The sequence below is a fragment of the Cuculus canorus genome, chromosome 1, assembly GCF_017976375.1.
Source record: "Cuculus canorus isolate bCucCan1 chromosome 1, bCucCan1.pri, whole genome shotgun sequence".
Classification (NCBI taxonomy): domain Eukaryota; kingdom Metazoa; phylum Chordata; class Aves; order Cuculiformes; family Cuculidae; genus Cuculus; species Cuculus canorus.
The window spans coordinates 71,821,794-71,843,776 of NC_071401.1; the positions used below are offsets into that span (position 1 = coordinate 71,821,794).

General features: G+C 39.7%; 1 protein-coding gene across 2 annotated transcripts; it reads left to right on the forward strand.

The window, feature by feature from the left end:
- Positions 1-1,261: 1,261 nt before the first annotated feature.
- LOC104063742 (granulocyte-macrophage colony-stimulating factor receptor subunit alpha) lies at positions 1,262-16,013 on the forward strand. Of its 2 annotated transcripts, XM_054056711.1 has the most exons (10): positions 1,263-1,784; positions 2,571-2,664; positions 8,546-8,675; positions 8,768-8,943; positions 9,712-9,851; positions 11,824-11,862; positions 13,149-13,278; positions 13,701-13,797; positions 14,614-14,695; positions 15,589-16,012. In XM_054056711.1, the coding sequence occupies exons 2-10, from the start codon at positions 2,580-2,582 to the stop codon at positions 15,661-15,663; spliced, it is 954 nt and encodes a 317-aa protein (XP_053912686.1). In that variant the 5' UTR covers positions 1,263-1,784; positions 2,571-2,579; the 3' UTR covers positions 15,664-16,012. The 2 variants fall into 2 exon arrangements, with proteins under 2 accessions (XP_053912688.1, XP_053912686.1); XM_054056713.1 differs by lacking the exon at positions 2,571-2,664 and having other exon boundaries at positions 1,262-1,784; positions 15,589-16,013.
- The last annotated feature ends 5,970 nt before the right edge of the window (positions 16,014-21,983 follow it).

Genomic DNA, 21,983 nt, shown 5'->3' on the forward strand with positions numbered 1-21,983 from the left:
AGAAAGTGAACTCTCATGAATTGGTCCTTATAAAGCCACCATTGCCTATGACCTTTCCCTCCAAAACCACAAAACACCAGGTCAGGCTTTGTTAATTCTCTTGCAATTACCCTTTCTAAGATGTTTGTATTTTTTTAAGTTCCGGATGCTCAACTTTAGCTGTTCATCTCCTCAACCAATACTGATTTACTGACAGACATGATCAAATGCATGAACCCAACCACAAGGTGTCACTTAATGCATTGTTTTCCAGTTGATGCCTTGCTCTATGCTTCTAGTACTGCGTGCGAGCAGTAGTAGAGGTGGTTCCATTTTTATTTTTGTAGAAAATACTTTTGCAGGGAAAAAGTTGTCAATATAATCAGTAGGTTGTTGTGTTACAGCTGTTCCCTTTATACTGTATGAGTTGTGGAGAAGGAAGCAGGTCAGACATTCTCTTTGGGATGTTGGCTGGCCTCAGTGACAACTCAGCGATATTCAAGTTTACAAGCAATGTAAGAGACTGAACCTGGAAAATTACAGTCTACTAATCATCAGTCATGAAATTCACACTGTAGCAGGAGTGTAAGAAACAGAAATACTCATGAGCCCCATCATTTCAGGATGTCTAGAAAGTAACCCTTCTTTTTCCCCAAAGTTAGCACTGCACTCTCTTTGGCTTTATCTTTTGGAAATAACTATGTCTTAGTTATGCATGAGTAGCCAATATATGAACCACTGCTAATATGATTATATCACTCCATACGGCAATAAAAAAACCAGTAACATAGGAATGACCTTTGGATTTTGATAAAGGTGAATCCTAGGGCATCCTAGAAGGGTGTAGGACAGCAGGTGATTTTTCCAAATATAACAGGCAACAAATGGGAGTAGTAGAGAAACATATGCAATTTTTTGCCTGATTTTGCAGTGGTTTATTTTGGGGGTTTTGGCACTGGGAAAAATGGACCAAGAACAAACCAAGAGCACAACTTTTCATAGTGATATATCTTATTTGAAGACTTCCTGTCCAAGATTTGAAATCCTCTTTCTCTACAGGCTTCAGGAACTTCTACAATCTGCACTGTCATCTCCCTGAGCACCCCCGTAGTCTATCCCTGCATAGGGGTCTGTGGCTCCCCTTACCCTGGCCAGGGCCCAGAACCCCATGACAGACCCCAGTCCATCAGCCCCTGCCCTAGTAATGCCACAGCAGGGCCAGTGTCCAGGTTTCCATGCTCTACCCTGTCCAGCCATGGTCTCTGTGGGCCCATGTTGCAGCCTGGCCTCGGCCTATCACTGAAGACATGCCCAATGTCCCAGGGCTGGGGCTGTCCCATTGCCTCCAGCTGTCCTGCTCCCACCTGCAGTTGGAATACACACTGGCTGATCCACCATGGGAAGCCTCCACTGCTCCCAGCCCCCAGACATTGTTTGTACTGAGAGATGCTTTTTACTACTCAGTATTATGTAGATCTAGAGAGAAATACCTGTAAAAGAAACATATTTATGCACTCATCGGATCCACATCAGTGGACTCTATACTAGGAAAATCTAACCAGTTCATGTAATATGAAATCATGAGTTGTGCAATTAAGTGGATTTGGTAAGATTCAGGAGGGAAGTGATGAACATTGCAACTTGCAACACTTCCGATGGTACAACAGTTCCCCAAAACACAGCAGCAAGGGAGGCAGCCCTATTTATAGCTATACAACCATTTAAAATACGAGTCTTTCCATCCTCTCTGAGTCTGAAGACTATGATGGAAAGATAAGTGAGATAAAGGAGTTTTGAAATAGAAGGTAGGTCCATCTTTGTCTTTCCAACTATTTTGCTTGCTGAAGTATTCACTGACACTCTAGGAAATCCAGGGCTGGAGGGATGATGTCTCAAGCAAAATTTGAAAAGTTCTCAAGGGAAAGCACAAAGCTGATTTGAATGAAGTATTTTTGCAAATAAAGTACCTTCTGCCTGCTAAGAAAGGTCCTACCCAGAATTTCTTACTGGGTTTGGTACTCTATTTCTAGAATTTAGAATTGAGGATACAATGCTGCGAATTTCTAGAAGGTAGACACTGCCTCTCTATCCACTTTTAAGACCATATTCAAAAACATCTTTAAAAGTAGATGAACTAATGCCCTCACCAAACTTATATATACATATTTACCATTGGGTAACTTGAGCTGATTGATATTACTATGACATATTTTGGTATTTTCTGTTTACTTGACGATCATTCATCTTAACCTTTGTACATAGCAGATACATAATCTTTAGGATTATGTATCTGGTAGGACAGCAGTCATCAAATGTACATATTTAACCTTTGTACAGTGATCTCCTAAGTTCGGCAGCTTTACAAATCATCATACAAATTGTTTTATTACAGAAAAAGACAACTTCTTTTTCTTCGTTTCTGTTTGCTTGAACATTTCTTTGTCTGCTTGAGAACTCTGTCTAATCTTTCCTTCAACCAGAACTAAGAGATAGTCAGATGGTGTAAAAGCAGGTCAGGCTAGGCAAATTCAGAACAGAGTACTTCATACTAGCATCTTTTACCTTGACCAAGTTTCCCTATTCTCTCCAAGGATGAAGAGATGGCTTCTCCTCTTACACTCATCTTCGTGACTCAGTGGATATTACTGACCACCCAGCTATGTGTTGGCTGGCACTGCATAGACTGTGAGTAGAACATTTCCATGGTGCAATTGTCAGAGGTGGAGTGTAAAGTACTTCTTACTACAAGCAGCTGTGCTTAAATTTTCTTCTGTCTTAGATGTGCTAGGCAGTAACCTCTGCATGCAAATATCTGGGAATCAGTCCTGCACCTTACCGATTCTGTTGTACAACACCTGCAGCAGAGATGATAGACTCAGCTATTGAGTAGCATGAATTTCACTGAGGACTGATGTTCAGTGACTGAGACTATAATATTAAATGTGCTATTTAAAGTTTTAATGGAGGTGAGTCATTGCACTTTCTTCTTTTTCTTTCATATCCTTAACAATTTGTAAAGAAAAGTATCCTTAGCAGGAACAAGATAGACTCTGTTTTAGCAGTGCTTTCTAGTTATTGTTGAAATCTATCTTGGTACTGAGGCATATCTGTCCTCTCTGGCTATTCTTGTGAAATTCTTGCCTTCATAAAACTCTTGCAGAATCAGGTCCTCGATGGGACTGATGCATAAGATTATTTCGTTTCCTGGTTTCAGAGAAACTTTGGTGAGAGGCATTTCATGCTGTGGAAATGAGAATTTTTAAGTACAAAGGACAGACTGAATTAGACACACGGGTCCTCACTGACTAACCTAAAACCAAGATATAAACATTCAGGGACATTGAAGATACAGTGCTGTGCATGCTCAAGGTTGATTGTTGTGACACAGAAGCCTGTGATGGCATAGTATTTTTGGAGCAGCTCTTAAGATCCAAGCACATTCACACAGGTATAGAATGGTTTAGGTTGGCAGGGAACAATTAAAGATCATCTAGTTCAACCCTCATGCCATAAGCAGGGACATCTTTCACTACATCAGGTTGCTCAAAGACTCATCCACCCTCATTTTGAACACTTCCAATGACAGGGTATCCACAAATTCTCTAGGCAACTTGTTGCAGTGTCCCACCACCCTTATTGTAAAAGAATTCTTCCTTATGTCCAATCTAAATCTACCCTCTTTCTCTTTAAAACCATTGCTCCTTGCTCTGTCATTAGAGACCCCTTTATATACTGAGAAGCCACAATGAGTCCTCCCCTGAGCCTGCTCTTCTCCAGTCTGAACAATCCTAACTCTCTCAGCCTTGCTTCAGAGGAGAAGCGTCCCAGCCCTCTGATCATTCCTGTGGGCCTCCTCTGGACCCCCTCTAGCAGGTCCATGTCTTTGTTATTCTGAGGACATCAGAACTGGACTCGGTTCTCCAGGCAGGCTCTCACTAGAGCAGAGTAGAGGGACACAATCACCTTCTTCAACTTGCTGGCCATGCTGCTTTTGATGCAGCCCAGGTTATGATTTGCTTTCTGGGCTGCAACTACACATTGCCACCTCATGTCCAGTTCTTCATCCATCAGTATCCTCACATCCTACTCTGCAGGGCTGCTTTCAATCCCTTCATCCCCTAGTCTGTATTGATATTCGGGATTGTCCCAACCCATGTGCAGGATCTTGCGCTTGGCTTTATTATCTTCATGAGGTTCACATGGGTCCAATCCTCAAGCCTGTCCAAATCCCTGTGAAATGCATCCCTTTTCTCTAGCACATCAGCTTTCCCACTCAGTTTAGTGTCATCCGCAAACTTGTTGAGTATGCAGTCAATCCCACAGTCTATGTTATTAATGAAGATATTAAATCATATTTGCCTCTTTAAGGGACACAACACTTTACTGGCTCTATTTGGACACTGAGTCATTGACTACTGTAGGTCTTTGGATGCACTCATACAGTCAGTTCCTCATCATCTAGCAGTCTGTCTTTGTTTCAGCTGGATTAGAATAATTTTTTTTTTCTCGGAAAGTTATATTAAGTAGCTGCCGTACTTCAGGTTATGTGAGAATTAAATTGATAAGACATTCTATTTCAGTTTTCTGCTCAGCCATGGAATGCCTTTTCCATGGAACCCAGGAACTTGTGCAGTTTCAAAGTAGCCAATTGCATAATGATGGGAGGAGATGATCCTGGACAGCTGGCTAAAGCTGACCAATAAAAGTATTCCATACCACTAATGTCACACTTCTTATATAAGTGAGAAATTTTTCAGGACAGCCCATCTTGTCAATGACTGACATCTCTTGAGGACCCACTTGCTGTGATGATCCAAGTCTAGCTGCTGCTCCAAGTCCATTTCCAGTTTTCATGAACTTTTCATCATGGCTGTGACTTTTGCACCACTGGAACTGCTGATTGCAGTGTGCAACATCTGGTGGCCACTGCTTTTAGCACACAGTTGGTGATTGGGCTGAGTATTTGGTTTATGTATTTTATTATTATTAGTTGTAGTAGCAGTAGTACTAGTAATACCAGTTTCTCTTAAATTATTAAAATGATTTTCTATTTCAACCTTCAGATTTCCTTTTCCTTTCCTGATTCCTCTTCCCAGTTGTGGAGCTTCAGGAAGAAAGGAAAAGAACTACTGCACGTTGTTTAGTGGTCAGCAGAGGGGGGCTAAACTGGAGCACAGTTCATTGTCAAACCCATATCTCTCCATTTTAGAGAAAAGAACGTTATAGGTGACCATGCCAAAGGCTTACAGAAATCCAGGTAGATGACACGTGTTGTTCTTCCCTTACCAACCAATGCAGTCACTCCATTGTAGAGGATCAATAGATTACTCAAGCGAAAATTGCTCTTGGTGATGCCATGTTAGCTGTCACTCTGTCTTCTGTATGCTTCAACATAAATTCCAGGGAGATCTGTTGCATGATCTTACCAGGAACAGAGGTGAGGCCGACTCTTTGATAGTTCCCAGGATCCTCCTTATGACCCTTTTTGAAAATGCTGTGTTCAATTTTCTGCAGTCACCAGGAACTTTACCTGACTACCATGACTTTTTAAATATGATGGAGAGCAACTACATCAGCCAATTCCCTTAAGAACTTAGGATTAATCTTGTTGGGTTCCATGGACTTATGTATGCTCAGGTTCTTCAGATGGTCTGAAACTCAATCCTCTCTTATGATAGGAAAGACTTCACTCATCCAGTCCCTACCTGGGCATTGAGGGATTCAATTTTGTTGAGTACCTGGTCCTTCTCCATGTCTGTTGTGACTAGTTCTCCTGTCTTATTTGTAAGGAGTGGTACACTTTCTTTTATCTTTCTGACCAATGTACCTTTAGAAGCCCATACATTATTTTTCACATTCCTTGCCAAATTCAGCTCCAGATCAGGTCCAAACTTCAACTCCAATTCAGATACAAAGTTTTCATACTAGACAGGAGATATAAAACTCAGAACTTGTGTAAATGGATTACTTGGGAAGTGTCATGGCTTTATGAAAAGGCAACTTCTGCTTCTGAATTAGTCTGTTTTCTGCGCTTACACAGCGAAGACAGCAAGCTATGGCATTTCCTATTTTGTAAATACTATGTTTGTTAAGCAAAATAGTTTTCTCTTTCACTTTTGGCCTCTACAAGCTGCACAGATGCTTCAAAGCAAGTCATGTAGTTGTCCTCTTGGGATTATTCTTTTCCATCTACATACATTACTCCTCCTTCAGCAAAGTTTTCTTCCTCTGGAACTCAAAGTTGTCTCCATCCATTTTTCCAAAATTTCTTGTGCATCTGATTGTCCATGTAATCTTCAAAATAAAGTTGTTTCAGCAACAGGAACTGTAACAGGAAAGTATTGATTTCAATAGTCTATTTTGCATGAATAGAGAGAGAGCATTTTACTCTACACTACTGTGTCAAGCAAGATGTATACCATATCTACGGTAAACATTAATGTTTCTATAGGTGGTTTCTAGAAAATTCTGACATTTAGAGACTCCTCTTGTACTCCATGAAGCTATATCACCTGTATCAGTAATCACAGATTTGAGTAGATTTACATCACCTTCATTTCAAATACCTAAATGTGGAAATTGAAGTCGCCTAAGCTCTGACAGGAGCTACTAGAGAGGTGCAGCCCTTGCCTGAAAGCAGTGTATCCCATGCACCTTTTATGGCACTGTCTGCGTCTTCCTTCATCACTGCATAGAAAAAGCACCTGTATGACTTGCCCAAATTAGGTGCTAGTTTTTAGAAAGCTAATGTTAATAGCCAGCTCCTTGCCCAGGCAGTAATTTGTGGAATGTCTCACTTTGTCTTTTAAAGGAGCATAAAGTGCATTACAGCCATTTGCTGATTCGTATGAAAGTACATACAATAGTTTTTAAGGTGGTTCAACTGATTTGTTGGAATATGGGTAGAAGGAGGGGAGGAACTACTATTTCTAATACTGCTGTGAGATTTTCTGGAGGGAAGGACTGAACTCTTCACCTTACACTGGTAAAGCTTCATTATCCAAAACTTCTCGGAAGAGGGTTCTAGAGTTTGGGGAGACATTAATTAGTTCACTATTGTAGTGGACCCACTGTTACAAATCAAGCACAAGATTAAACTCTTTCTACAGCGAGCAGCACTGTGTAAACCAATAGATGAAAAAATCCAGAAGTTAAACCTTCTGCAGGACATTTTTCAGGCAGAGAATGTGAAGTGCATGTTTGGAAATATAGTACCTCCTCTACACAATGGGGCAAGCTTTTCTGTCACAACAGTGTATTTGAATGGCACATACGGAAGCATAAGCAGATATATTGCTCAAGGTAATGTGCTGGATTTTTAGGAAAGGTTTTGCATCCTTCCAATGGCCTGGGAGTAAAAGAAAAACTGAAACCCTGCATTCCTTAATTCATTTGTTTTCTGTAGGATGAACAGGTTCCTTTTCACACTCTCCTGCCAATGTTTCTGTGAAAAGGAGTTTCCTACATCTAGCTCAGCAATTCTTCAGTCCTCAGTTGCTATCTGGCTTTGTGCCATATTTTTAATTGCCTATGCTTTTCTAATTGTTTGTGCTTGACTGTGTTTGAATGTCTTTAAAATATTATTACAAATCCAAGTGAAAGAGCTTTGTGGCTGTAGTACTGAAATTCTTCCTTGAGAAATCTGTGACACGTTGAATTCTGTCACAAAGCAACTCATGGCATAGTACCCAGCACTCTGCAGTGTACTATCCACAATAATGAAAGGTCTGAGAAAATTACTCTTCTTTGTATGAGAGGGGTAATGTATGAGGTTGTTAAGAGAATGAGGTACAAGATCTGTTCATTTAAGCGACATAGAGCCGGCATATACAAAATGACACTACTCATTCATCGAGCTCAAAGTATTTGCAGATTCTTTATAAAAGGATGGATAAGTCACCCTTCCTTTTAAAACATATGCTTAGTTTCCTTATTGAGTTTTGTTGAGGGTGGGGTTTAAGGAGTAAATGGATATGTTTGTGACGAGAAGATTCCTCATACTGATCCCAGTTGGAAGGAGGTATTGCTGCAGAACACGAACACCTCGCAATTTTACATTCACACCTTCCCAAAGTGTTGTAAAAATTCACAGGTCTACAGTTGTGTTTCTCTCCCTTTCTGGAGTTCACAGGGAAGCTGTTTATGCTTTCCACTTATTTGACAGGGGGATGAAGAACATCCTCGAAACAAATAGAATTGATATAGCAGGTGCTGAAGGATGGCAGGGAAATGTTTCAGTTAGTGGTGTTGTGGGACCAGTGCTTCCTTTTGAAAACAAAAAATTTAAAGCACAGTGGTAACCACTTTAGCTGTCAGTCTGTATTAGACTCCCCTGAAACCTATTCCATCATATCTTTGGAGGATTTATTCATGACAAATTCTTAATTGAATCTGCCAGTACAAGCATCTTCCAGTTTTACTACCAAAAATGAAGCAAGTAATTCATACTTCATACAATAACCAGCTGAAGTTGCAGGTGTATAACATGTCTAAGCGTGTGTCGAGATCATCCCAGTTGGAGTAGTCAAACGATTTTTCCTCATCACAGGTATTCCTGTGTTTGCAGGTGTGAATGGATCAGCCATTGAAAACTTCTCCTGTGTGATTTACAACATTTCCTTCATGAACTGCACTTGGCAGGCAGGCAGGGCTGCTCCAGGAGATACCCAGTATTTTCTCTACTGGCAGAACTCGAGGTAAGCAGGTCGGCTTGAATCTAGGGAAGTCTGAATTCTCATTTGAAACATCACACTGCATGTGTTTAACTAAAATACCTTGCTATATACAGATATGACAATACAATGGAATGTGAGATTTACATTAAAGATGAAAATGGCAGAAATGTGGGATGTAGATTCCAAAACGTGAGGATAGATACTGAAAAAGCGTACTTCCTGGTGAATGGGTCTAGCAAAGACTCTCTGATTCAGTTCTATGATGAATACATTCAATTGTATAAAATTGGTAAGTAAATCATCTCTTTCTGCTTTATTATCATTATTGCATGAGGGTAGTAAAATATTTATCCCTAAGAAGGAACCAAGTACCCCATTTCACCTACAATTGAAAGCAAGAGACTGGATTATTGTAGAAAACCTATTCTTCAAGCTAAAGAGCAACAAGACAAACAAAGCAAGCAAGCTCCACAGCTGTGGCCTGCCTTGGATTCTTTAGCAATGTGCTCTTATTGGTTTTAGGTTTTTCTTCAGCCACATCCACAGGACTTAGGAGATCATATTTCCCTCTGTTGTCCTTTCAATGATTCCCAAAGACTCCCGAAAGTCTCCCAAAGAGGAGACTTTTCAAGAGATTTTTTTCTGAGCACTGATTTCTACTTCTAATTGCTGGTAGGAATGGCATACACAAACACCATAACCTGGGTTAAAGAAATTAATGTGTGTAGAAAATACCCTAAGTTTTCACGTGTTTTTTCACATGTTGTGCTCTACTTGGAAATATTCTATACAATTATTTTTACTGTAGTAAAGCCTTTTTGATGAAGTCCCACTGTTTTCGTTCTTGTGTCAAAAAAAGTGGACAAACAAGGCTTCATTCAGCAAGGAGGAAGAATTAAGCTGTGATATCACTCACGGCAGGTGAAACAAAACAAGATTGGACATTAGGAAAAACTTCTTCAAGGAAAGGGTTATCAAGTACTGGAACAGACTACCCAGGGAGGTGATTGAGTCACCATCCCTGGACGTATTTTAATTCTTGGGTATATAATTTCAGAAAAGCTCATGCCTCCATCAAATATTACTGTCCACTGTGAAGAAATCCAAAATGATTGCATAATTCAATGGCAACCACCCCAAATAAATCATTCTAACAAAGACAAGTGTTTTAAATATGAAATCAACATCAAGTATAAGGTAAGAGGAATTTCTTCACCTACATTTAATATTAATACATACCTTGTCGTTTACCAGTACACATGGATAAGAAGAAAATCAATCTCCCTTGTACACTGTAGCCTTCCTCATACATAACAACATATCTCTTTGTCGTTGTGCCTTTCAGGCACCATGTTATGCCATACTGCCCTATTTTTTAATCCCTGTTCCCTGGTGTGACATATTGCTGGAAATGCATTGCAGAACTGTGTCTGTGTAGGACTGAGGGGAGTTAGTCAAGACTTGAAAATATTACAGCTTTGGCTATAACAAAACTCAGAAAAGGCACTTCTTTCACTGAGATCTGTTGGAACTCTCCTGGACTGGAGCCTTTCCAGTGGTGACTGCATAGAATCATAGTCATAAAATCATAGAATGGTTTGGGTTGGAAGGGACCCAAAGGGATGATCTTTAAGATCATCTAGTTCCAACCCCCCTGCCATGGGCAGAGACACCTTCCACTAGATCAGGCTGCCCAAGGCCCCATCCAACCTGGCCTTGAACACCTCCAGGGATGGGGCAGCCACAACTTCCTTGGGCGACCTGTTCCAGTGTCTCAACACCCACATCGTGAAGAATTTCTTCCTAGTGTCTAGTCTAAATCCTCCTGCCTCCGATTTAAAACCATAAATCATCTCCATGCCATCTCCACGAGAGGGCAGAGCTGGGCTGTAAATACTGCACAGAGAAACGTCCATCCACTTAACAAGAATGAGTTGATAGAGATGAATGAAATTTCTCTGTATATGAAATGTAAATAACTAATCCAGATATTATATACAAGCAACACACCTGTTGATGCAAGAGTTGAAGCTGTATAATGCTCAATGAAAGGAAAATAAATGTGAGAGAAAGCAGAGGGGCAGCATGAATAAGCACAGGTTACTGAAGCTACTGAAAGTCAAATTCAAATTGTGGCTTTACAAGCCTTTTTTCAGCAATTAGGGAAGGAGTGAGATTGCTGTGTTCTGCTGCAAGAGGAGCAGACCTGAACTACTGTAACTGTGGCAGAACTGCATTAGATGACAATAGATAGTGAGTACAAAGGAAAAACCTGCCTGTGTTACAACCAACATCGGCCACTTAGTGTCCGATTGAAGGTGTTTCTTAGGTATCTGTTATTTGGAACTTCTAAGCCTGGATTGGGCTTGATACTTCATAGATGAGTTTTCTTGCAAGCCCAACTAACTTCTAAAAAACTGCATTACTTTTCCGAATCCCTTGGCCACTGCAACAAAGAAAGCTTACAGAAAACTGTATGTGACATTGGAATAAAAGTGCATTGCAGTGAAGTAATACATACTTAAAGTCTTTCAATATACCGAATATTTGGTTTATAAAGAATATTCAACTCACATATAGTCTGAATTGCTTAGCATTTTTTAAATAATCATTAGCGGTTTTCATGTTATTAATCCAGCAATTGCTGTATTGTAAAATTTATTGCTTTACCTCTGCCAGGTATGAACTAATATTGTTTACTAATAAACTATGACTATATTTTATTACAGTTAGCCTTCAAACTTCATTTTCACAATTGAAACCTATTTGCATTGCAGGCAAATAAATAAATGGTAACACTGTGAATAACGTAATTTCAATCGTATTTTTTGCCTCTGAAACCAGTAAACAGAATTTGCAGAGAATCTTGGATTCTTATTCAGTAATGTTTTAAGTAAGGCCTTATAGATCAGGATATCTGGGAAATCTGAAAGTAGGTAGTTACAAAAAGAAATACCTTTCCATAGAAGAATTAGTTACTATATAAACTTGCCATTGTAGCTGAATTATATATTAGATACTAAATGTTAGATAAATTACTAGCTCTTCTCAACAAGCTGTCAAGTACACAAGACTAGTGCAGAAAAAAAGAGGACAGTAGATAAAAATGGTTTATTGTCTAAATACAAAACAAACAATCATAAAAATAACATTTTTTCTCAATTTACAGGGTAATCCTGAGGGAAACTCCAAATATATTTCCATACAGGTAATTCTGTTTGTTCTGTTAATTAGCAAGACATTGTTTTCATGGTCACTTGAGTAAAGTAAATACTATGCAAATGCCTCTAAATCAGTATCTATTCAATGGCCTATGCTTTATGTCATCTTTATATATAAATTTCATGAATGTGTCAAACTGGTAAATCGTCATGATGTATGTCATTTATTATGCATTCAAGGATAGAATTTTATTATTGTTCTACAAGTATTTTGAAAAAACTTCCATTTCACATTACATTGTCCACTCTCCTCAAATATTTGAAACAGACTTTGGAGTTACACACCAGTGACAGCAGAGAAGAGAGACACAGTGAAAAATCATAGAATCATAGAATAGTCAGGGTTGGAAGGGACCTTAAAGATCATCTAGTTACACCCCCCCCTGCCATGGGCAGGGACATCCCACTAGATCAGACTGCCCAAGGCCCATCCAACCTGGTCTTGGACACCTTCTGGGATGGGGCATCCACAACTTCCCTGAGCAACCTGTGCCAGTGCCTCAACACTCTCATGATGAAGAAATTCTTCCTAATGTCCAGACTAAATCTGCCCCTCTCCAGTTTATACGCGTTCCTCCTAATCCTATCCCCACAAGCCTCAGTGAACAGCCCCCCTCCAGCTTTCCTATAGGCCCCCTTCAGGTACTGGAAGGTTCCTATAATCTCCTGCATTAGTTTTTTTTATGAAAAACAAAGACCACAAAAGTGCTTTGGGATGGAGACTCCCTCTAATCAGTGCAGCATGTGCACCCCACCTCTAACCTGAAAGTCTTGAAGAGCAAGTGTGTTTCAGTAAATTCTAGAAACATTAAGTATTGCAGTCTTCAGCTTATTTTACAGGTTTGGGTAGAAAGTTATGCTTTTGCTGAAAAGTCATAATGCAAAGACAGAGTAGAGTGAGGTGCATATAGACAGATTATTCCTTAAACCACTCAATTCTAGTACTATTGAAATGAGAGAGTTCAAGATATTTTTCTGCCTCTGTCAATGTACCAAGGGAAATTATCTACAAATCGGACTATATCATGAGAGTTTACAAAGACAAAAAGCTTCTAAACTTAAAAACTTTAGTGAGTGGCAGGTTATTTTTGAGATACAGAGATGGGTACATATTACATACATAACAAACATGAATATGTAATTTTTGCTCTGGAACGGCAGTCTAAGGAATGCTCTCATTGCCTTGTAAGAGTTTCACTGGTAAATGACACTTGCATACTATCAACAGCTATACACAGCAGAGGAAAACAGCTCAGTTTTGCTTTTGTTTTAGGAGGGGGGGAATAGTCACACATTTCGAAGATCGAATATGAGGAAGAAGTATTACCTGAAAATGAGAGCAGCTGGCAGTGCCTGCTTTGTGAGCCCAGCCTGGGGGGAGTGGAGTGCACCTGTTGAGTTTGGTAAGAACAAATCCACACCTTTGGCTATTCTGCCCCCAGAAATTTCCTATTTTGCTCACGCGTTGCTGCACACCTATGGACACAAAGATATATAAAGGATTGGTAAATGTTTTGTTTCACTCCACACTACACAGAAGAGAAGGACGAAGTTTAATAAACCTCTCAACCCTCCAACACAGAAAATAAATCTGAAAAGTTACACATTTCCAGATGAAGTGCATACCTGCTTCCTGCAGGGGATGAACAGACTCAATCTCTCCTAGCAGACATTACTGCTAACGTGATAAATTAAAGAGTTGATTTTTATTCCAAGTGAAACCGTTCAGACTGACATTCACCAGTCGCCCGAGCAGATGTTTGACACAGCTGTGCATCTAATTCCTCTTTGTTATTGACAATATTTATGACTGTTTCTTTTTCAGGAAAAGAAGACATTATTTCTTTTTCAGCATGGATTTTACTTGTGGTAGCAGTTGCAACACTCTTAGTGGCAATCTTCACAATTTTGTTCTGCAAAAGGTGAACACAATTTATGCATTTATTTTAGTGTGTGTGTGAAACATCTGCGCTTCTTAAACAAATAGGGTAGAGGTTTCTCTCTAGCATAGATAAAACTTTTTCACTCACACTGTTGTAGAAATTAATACAAACAAGTGATCCTGAGGTGAGTGCTGTAATGTTGATGCCCAAATTCCCTTCACACAACTTTTTCCAGGGCTTCTGTCAATACAACAAGGGGAAAAATTATATGCAATTACTTGTACTAACAGTGCAGCTGTTCTGAATACCTGCATTGTAGACTATCTATGCAATGTTTTCCTTTTTCTTGAACTGCTGAATTTATTGCAAACATGCCAGTTTTATCTTACCAGTGAAGATTTTGTAATGTTCGCTAGATTCAGAAACTGAATCTACCTGAAAGAACATATGCTAAACAGCTTGCTTCTTGAAAGAAGTGGTGTAAGTGAATCAGAAATAAAAAGGATATTCTGCCATATCATGCACTTTGCATAGAAAGAGACAGTAATTCAGAGAAGATACTGTTCTTCCAACTTGTTAGAATTTTTACACCCACTTTTCAATAGTTGCAGTGTCTTAAAGAGCAGGGCAAATTTCTTTTCCTTTCAAAGAAGAAAATAAGTATTAGTGAATCTTTACCACCCAAATTCTTTGTGTTTTTCTGATGTGTGTCCATTCTGTGCTGAGATTAAGTATATTTTTCATTTCTGTTCTACGCTGGAAGAGAAAGGAAAGAGCTGGGTCAAGATTGCAATGGTTTTGACACATGATGGTTACTTAACTTTTCTTTTCTATCCCATCCTTTTTGATCTCCAGGACTGGCTATTGGAAAGCAGCATTTCCAAAAATACCACAGCCAAAAAAATTGTTTTGTGGACTGACTGACACATACCCAGAGGTGTGTTCTCTTTCTATTTTATATTAGATGTTTGAAATACATACAAGACTCTACTGGAGGTATTTTTTAAATTATAAGGAACTTAATACAGAAAATAACTCCTTACTTTGACATATCTTGAGGACTTATTAGAGAAAATCAACAGGCAAGTTTTTTAAGAGCCTGCTGCTGATCCTCTCTGGCTGAGCATGGCTTAAGGATGCCAATGAGAGGTGCAGACACCCTCACTCTCTGAATTCACAATAATCCCCCCACCAGGTCACCAGCCCTCACCTTGGGTCTCTCCTGTTGCAGATCTTCTGCTCACCCACTAGTTAAGCTACAGTGAAGTTTACTAGCAAGTTACACACAGGATAGAAAGAGGTGACACAGAAAACCGCTCAAGATAGGATTTTATAAAGTAACAGGACAGACTCTGGGGGTCAGACACGCTGTCCCATCACATTGACACACCAATTAGCTGCTCACTTGCACCCTTTTCTCGTCCAGCAGTTTCTCACTTTACTCCCAATACTTTCTCATTGCCTGTTCAATTTGCTAAACCTCAGGCCAAGGTGTGCTCACCTACTTTCACACTTTAGTGAAGATAATCCTTTTGTATTAAGTCGTTTGAGATGATTTGTGATAATCTGTGTGGTGCACTGGAGAAAAAAGTATGCATTCTTCATGCTCACTTCCAGGTGAGTCAAAAAAACACAAGTCAGCATTACAAATTGCTGAAATTTTACTGTTATGTCCAGCTAAGGAAAGCTTATCAGCTAAGAAACAAAAAATTGAAATATTTCAATAAAATAGGCAAAAAACCCACAAAACTCTCAGAATTATGCGTAAATAAGTAGAGGCTAACTTAACCTTATGTATAAAACTAATGAAAGTTTTTATTTTCCTTTCAGCTGATGGAGAGCAAAATTCAGTCAATAATATCTGAAAATGAAGATATTATATTAATTGTCGATGTAGTAAAATAAGCAAGAAAACCAGAGGAATTTGAAATTCCTCTTCTTAATTCTTAATTCAGGCAACTGTATATTCCTGTGGCAAGTCCGCAACAATACATAGGCTTTTTTCACTTTCCTCCTTTTCTTGGCACAAAGAATAGTGTAGCTGAGAGAGAATGATATCTTACCTGTGATTTTTTAAAATATCAGTGTATTTGTATTTAAGTTTGGCCAACTTTAGCTGTTCGTGCAACTTGTCCTTATTGGATATCTTCCATTTTGTGAATATGTTTGGTTGAAATATTTCAGTTAAGAAATTTTAGTTACATTTTAATTTGTTTAAGGAAAAATGAGTTTGTCCCATATTAAAAAAAAAAAAAAAAGAATTAATTTATCAAGATAAATAAAACTTTTAAAAAGAAATCTGGTGCCTGAATGGCATTGTTCTACTCTCAAGAATGGGTTTATTCATACTTGAAGTTTCCTCAGATCTCTTACAGTATACATGGGAAAATAGAAAATTGAGAATGGAATTGAAAACAGGCTGACACATTGAGTGATTGCCTGTAATCAATAAGAATGTCAAAGGATAGGAGTATGTCTAAAACCCTAACTAATCCTAAAGCTTAAGTGTGTTACTTAGAAGTTAAATGGTCAGCCCTGATTAACTTTTTATCAGTCCAGAATTTACCGCTGTAGTTATCTAGCGTTTTATGATCTTTTCCTTACCTTTTTACTACTTTCATTCCTCTTTAACGTCTTAATATTTTAAAATATCGAGCCCTTTTGTTCTAGCAAGAGCCTTTACGACTCAGCTAGACAATAATAGTTCAGAGCCATAGGATTAGAACAAGGTATTGAGAAAATAGCCCTGTCGTGGAATACAGTGACTGGTTATGAGCAACACTCTTCAAGGACCAGTGCTGAGACTCATAGTGTTTAGTTAACAGGAACTTTGACAATGGTATGAAATGCAGCCTTAGCAAGACTGCAGATGGCAGCAAACTCAGGGCACTGCCTGTTACACTGGAGAATAGACCTTCTATTCAGATAGCTCTTGACAAGCTGAAGAAATGTGTTGATAGGATCCTCCTGAAGAAAATGCAAAGACAAGCACCTGGGAAAAACTAACTGCATATATCCTAGAGAATGACTTACCGACAACTCTGCAGAAAAGGATTTGACGTCCTTGTGGGCAACAAACTGAACACAAATAAGAAGCATTTCCTTATGGTAATGAAAATTACGCACATACTAGCCTATACTGGGAGAAGTGGACTCAGCAGTTCCAGGATAGTGACTATTACCTCTGCTCAGTACTCAAGTGTTTGCACATGCAGTTCTGTGTCCAGATTTCAGCCTCACTGACACATCAGCTTTATGCTTTGGTGTAAAATTGCTTTTCATTTTGAGGCTCAGATATCTATACTAGACATTTGAACATAGCCAGGTGATTATTAGACTAGCTTTATAATGATTGCCCATCTACAAGAAGCGTTGCAGAGAGGATCCGGGGAACTACAGGCCTGTCAGTCTCACCTCAGTGCCGGGGAAAGTCATGGAACAGGTAATCTTGAGTGCTATCATGAAGCACATGCAAGAGAACCGAGTGATCAGGCCCAGTCAACATGGATTTAGCATGTACTGAACATGAGCTAGCAGTGTGCCCAGGTGGCCAAGAAGGCCAACGGCATCTTGGCTTGTATCAGAAATGGGGTTACCAGCAGGTCCAGGGAGGTTATTCTGCCTCTGTACTCGGCACTGGTGAGACCGCACCTTGAATACTGTGTTCAGTTCTGGACCCCTCACCACAAGAAGGATGTTGAGGTTCTGGAGCGTGTCCAGAGAAGAGCAACAAAGCTGGTGAGGGGGCTGGAGAACAAGTCTTATGAGGAGCAGCTGAGAGAGCTGGGGTTGTTTAGCCTGGAGAAGAGGAGGCTGAGGGGAGACCTTATTGCTCTCTACAACTACCTAAAAGGAGGTTGTGGAGAGGAGGGAGCTGGCCTCTTCTCCCAAGTGACAGGGGACAGGACAAGAGGGAATGGCCTGAAGCTCCGCCAGGGGAGGTTCAGGTTGGATATCAGAAAAAAATTCTTCACAGAAAGGGTCATTGGACACTGGAACGGGCTGCCCAGGGAACTGGTCGAGTCGCCTTCCCTGGAGGTGTTTAAGGAACGGGTGGATGAAGTGCTGAGGGACATGGTTTAGGGAGTGTTAGGAATGGTTGGACTTGATGATCCAGTGCGTCCTTTCCAACCTGGTGATTCTGTGATTCTGTGATACTGGACATTTGATTATCAAACTAAATATTTCCTGGACTGCTTTCTTGTGCTGAGGCCAATTGCCATGTAAGAGCCCAGGTACTTGGTATTAAATCTCTAAATAACATGGACACATACAAAATGCTTTTACAAAATAGCCCTCGCCTGAGCTAACCTCTGGACTACTTCCAGGAGTTGTTCAGAACATTCCTTGCAAATCCTGGCCAACTCAGTGCTGGGAATAGTTGTTTTTGGACATGTCCCAGCACTGGGGAGCATTCTAGTTACCAGTGCAGTCAGGGGCAATCCCTCACACTGTCCGGTTTCTACTGTAGCTGGATACAAAGAGCTCTTGGCACATCTATTGCCTTTGGCAAAGTTAATGATTGTCTTTTGGTCAAAGACTGACCCAGGAAGATTTTTGCTGCAGATCAGAATAACAAGGTCAATTTCTTAATGAGTCTGAGTTCATGCTGGACACACATGCAACCCATCTTTGTATTTCCCTTGCTACGCAGCAGTGGCTAGAGTTTAAATGCTCACAATCACATCCTAAAAGAGTGATGGATTTGTATGAGACTACACTAGTTTATACAACCTCTCACAATATATTTCATCTTGGGCAAAATTGCCAGAGTGAATCATAGTTTGGCTCTAATCCACCAAAGCCAAGCCATGAGCTCTGAACCATTCAATGACTATCTGTAGGGAAGGGAGTAGGAAAGTATAATGAAGACAGTATCAAGACACTCAGGAGAAGGCATTATGGTCTTGTTAAATAGATGCTAAATAAAGTTCTCATTTTGTTTCTGTTTTCTCCTGGAATGGCATAATATATTTCAACTTATTCAGGAAGGGTGTTATACCGACATTCAAAAAAAGGCCAAAAGTTCAACCCAGAGAACTGCAGGCTTATCAGCCTGGGAAATTCATGGCATGAGTAATCTTGGAGCACGTTTCTAGGCAAAATAAGGTGAAGGACACTGGAAACAGTCCTATGCTGAGACATATCCAGTTTAATATCTTTATCAATAGCCTGGAGGAGGAGTTGGAGTGCATTGTCATTATGTGTGCAGCTGACACCAAATTGAGGTGACTAGCAGGTTTGCTCAAGACGAGGGCTGCCATCCAGATGGACTCAGACAGGCTGAAGAAATAGTCCAAAAGGAACCTTGAAATCATCTGCTACTCACTTGAATTTACACTGTCCAGACGAGGAAGAGTAAAACATAACATTATTTTAAAACACATTTTCCAAAACAGTGTTTGAAAAAATGTGTTGTGCATTTCCTAGAACTCTGTGCATTTCAGCAGCCCTGGTTAGTCTGTTACAAAAGAGCTTCATACAACTTTTGGCAACTTCTTGAAGAATATGAACACAATACTTCCATCTACTCTTTTCTTATGAAAAGTTGGTAACATTTCTGAAGTTCTTATTAGCCTGCTGTTTTTCATAGAGCTCCACTTAATGCTGCAAATGTTAATGCTAAATTAAGACATTATTATTAACAGATTTTCAGACTGAATGAATTCAGAATGAATTTTCTGTCTTTCATTTACGACAAGCTATTCATGAACTGGCTAGCAACAGCTACATCAACAGCATGGAACACCACCTGCAAGAGATCCCAGTAGATCACCCTACACCTGTGGACCATGAGCTCTGGTGCTGGAAGAGACTGTCTTGGGAGGAAGAGAGAGTTCTCTGTCCATCCCTGATTATTCTTGGGGGAGTCTCAGCTGCTCACATTGCCAATGCTAAACTAGAATAAACCACAGAAAAGCACATTAAACAAACCCCAAATTGTTCCTGACTTATCCTAAATACCAGGCTGTAGACTGTGGCGGTTAACAAGCTGTTGATATGATTGTTCCCAGGAGAAGGTGGAACCTATTTAAGGGAGACAACAAAGATTTCATATGTACTGAAGAAAGCTGGCCCTAAAAGAGTCAGTCCCGGTCTTGTCCAGGACATGAGTGCAGGTACAGAGCAGCAGGGCTGTGCTCTCCCCAACCAAAGCCCATCTCAAACCACTCAGCAAGGGAGCACAGGTAGCCAGACCCCAAGAAAAGGGCAAAGATGACTGCACTAGTTGGTGAGCACAGAGCACGGAGTCCAGATTAGAGTTTAAAATGGATCCCTTCATCAAAATTAATCAGGCATACTGACAGACTTTGCATCACAAATATATGTGGCATGGGAGAATGGTGCTGTAGAGAAATTATGTAGGGTGGTAGTGGTCACTGAGGTGGCTGCTAGTATCCAAGTACAGCACATTTGATGAACAGGCAATTTCAGAACATACTGCACATGTACTAACTGTGTTCTTTTTAGGCTACACAAAATACACAATTAAATCCTATAGTGAGTAGAAGATCTGAAACATTCCTGTCCTGTTCCCAATGTACTGAAAAAACTGGCAAGGTCTGAGTCAGTGCTAGATGTGTTGTTCTACAGACCAGATTCTGCAGCTGAGTCACTGCCTCACATGCGCTCTGTCTCCAGTGTTACACACTTAACTTATCTACAGGGGTTTTTTTTCATACATAACCTGAAGGTTTTAAACCAGAAAATGTTATTAAATTGCCCTTTTGGTGGGAATCACTGGTTAAAGGTGGGCAAGACTGACCGAAGTGGACTGAAAAGCAAATACATTTAAATTTTGAAATGTCCATGAAGTAATTTGCTATTGGTGGATTTGAGCACATACGTAAGCAGAAAAAAAAATAGGCTCAAGGAAAGCAGGGTTAAGAATAGTTCTTCCTCTACCAGACTACTAAGAATCCTTCCTTACTCCCAAGCTTGGCGATTCTTCACCTTCCTGCTATTGTGCTTGTGCTGGGATTGGAAGGTAGTGGGAAATTCAAATCGCTCTTGCTACAAGCATTTGAGAATAGCAAGAATTGAAAATAATTACTACATGAAGATTACATATCTGCATGCCAGATATCTTGCAAAACAAACTGGGAAGTGGCTAACTCTCAGCATGACCCAGAGCCGCATTTAAAGTTGCTGAAAGTTAGAGCAAACATTGTGGCTTAGATGCTCACATTTGTAAGACTACAAAGTCATTTGCAAGCTTCACATTACTGAATTCAGCAAATGCTTTGGATATTTCCTTTTAATTTGAAAATTCTGACACTTTTGCACCTAACCCATAGTATTGCAACCTAAGATGAACCAAACAAAACCAAGCAAAAGTTAGCCAGGCAGAAAGTTCAGAAATTTGGATCTAATATTTTCCTTGTCACTTCGACTACAAATACACAAGACGGTGGCTGTTTCTGAATGTATTTCAAGGACTGATCTTCCTCAAAGGAGAATCTGGGCTGGCACAGATGACATAAAAGTCATGTGCAGCCAGTCCAGTCCTGACAGAATTAAGTGCCTATGTTGTATGTTTAAACATGGATTAGTCACAGAACACTGCTGTTATTTCCAGAAAATGTTATTTATGAAAATACATCTATTTGTAGGAGAGGTATTTCTGTGAGCGTAGTCACATATTATGACTACTGAGTAGTCACAGTATGTATTTTTGTTTAATGAGTTTGCATTTTACAGCTATTAATGTTTAGTGCATTCAACATAACAGGAAAGGTTAGTTACATAATCAGTTCATGTGAAATTATTAGCATCTGCAAATTAGGAGACTTAAGGAAGTTCAAAAGCAGTAAGGGAAATGATAAACTGAGTCACTTTCTGACTCTCAGCTTTTGCCACTTAGTACTGGCATGCATTAAAAAAGTCAACCGGCAGAGTAAAACTCTGTGCCTGCTTGGCAACAACTATAAGTTCAAGTGTCCTGGCTTCTGCAATCCAAAAGCAAACAAGATAAACGAGGAGGGCTTTTTCAAAAGGAGGTATGTCTCTCTACATTGTCTGTTGTTTTTTCTTGTGTCACAGAGGATTTTGTGCAGAATACAAATGTTTGCCAAGGTATTAGGTTTGCCAAGGTGTAAATTAGGCACAGTTATACTAGCACACATACAAAATCTGGATTAGTTTCCTGCTTTAGAAAGCAAAATATTGGTGATGCTTAAGCCTATTTGATTAAAAAGGTAAATCTGTGTATGTATAGAATTCCT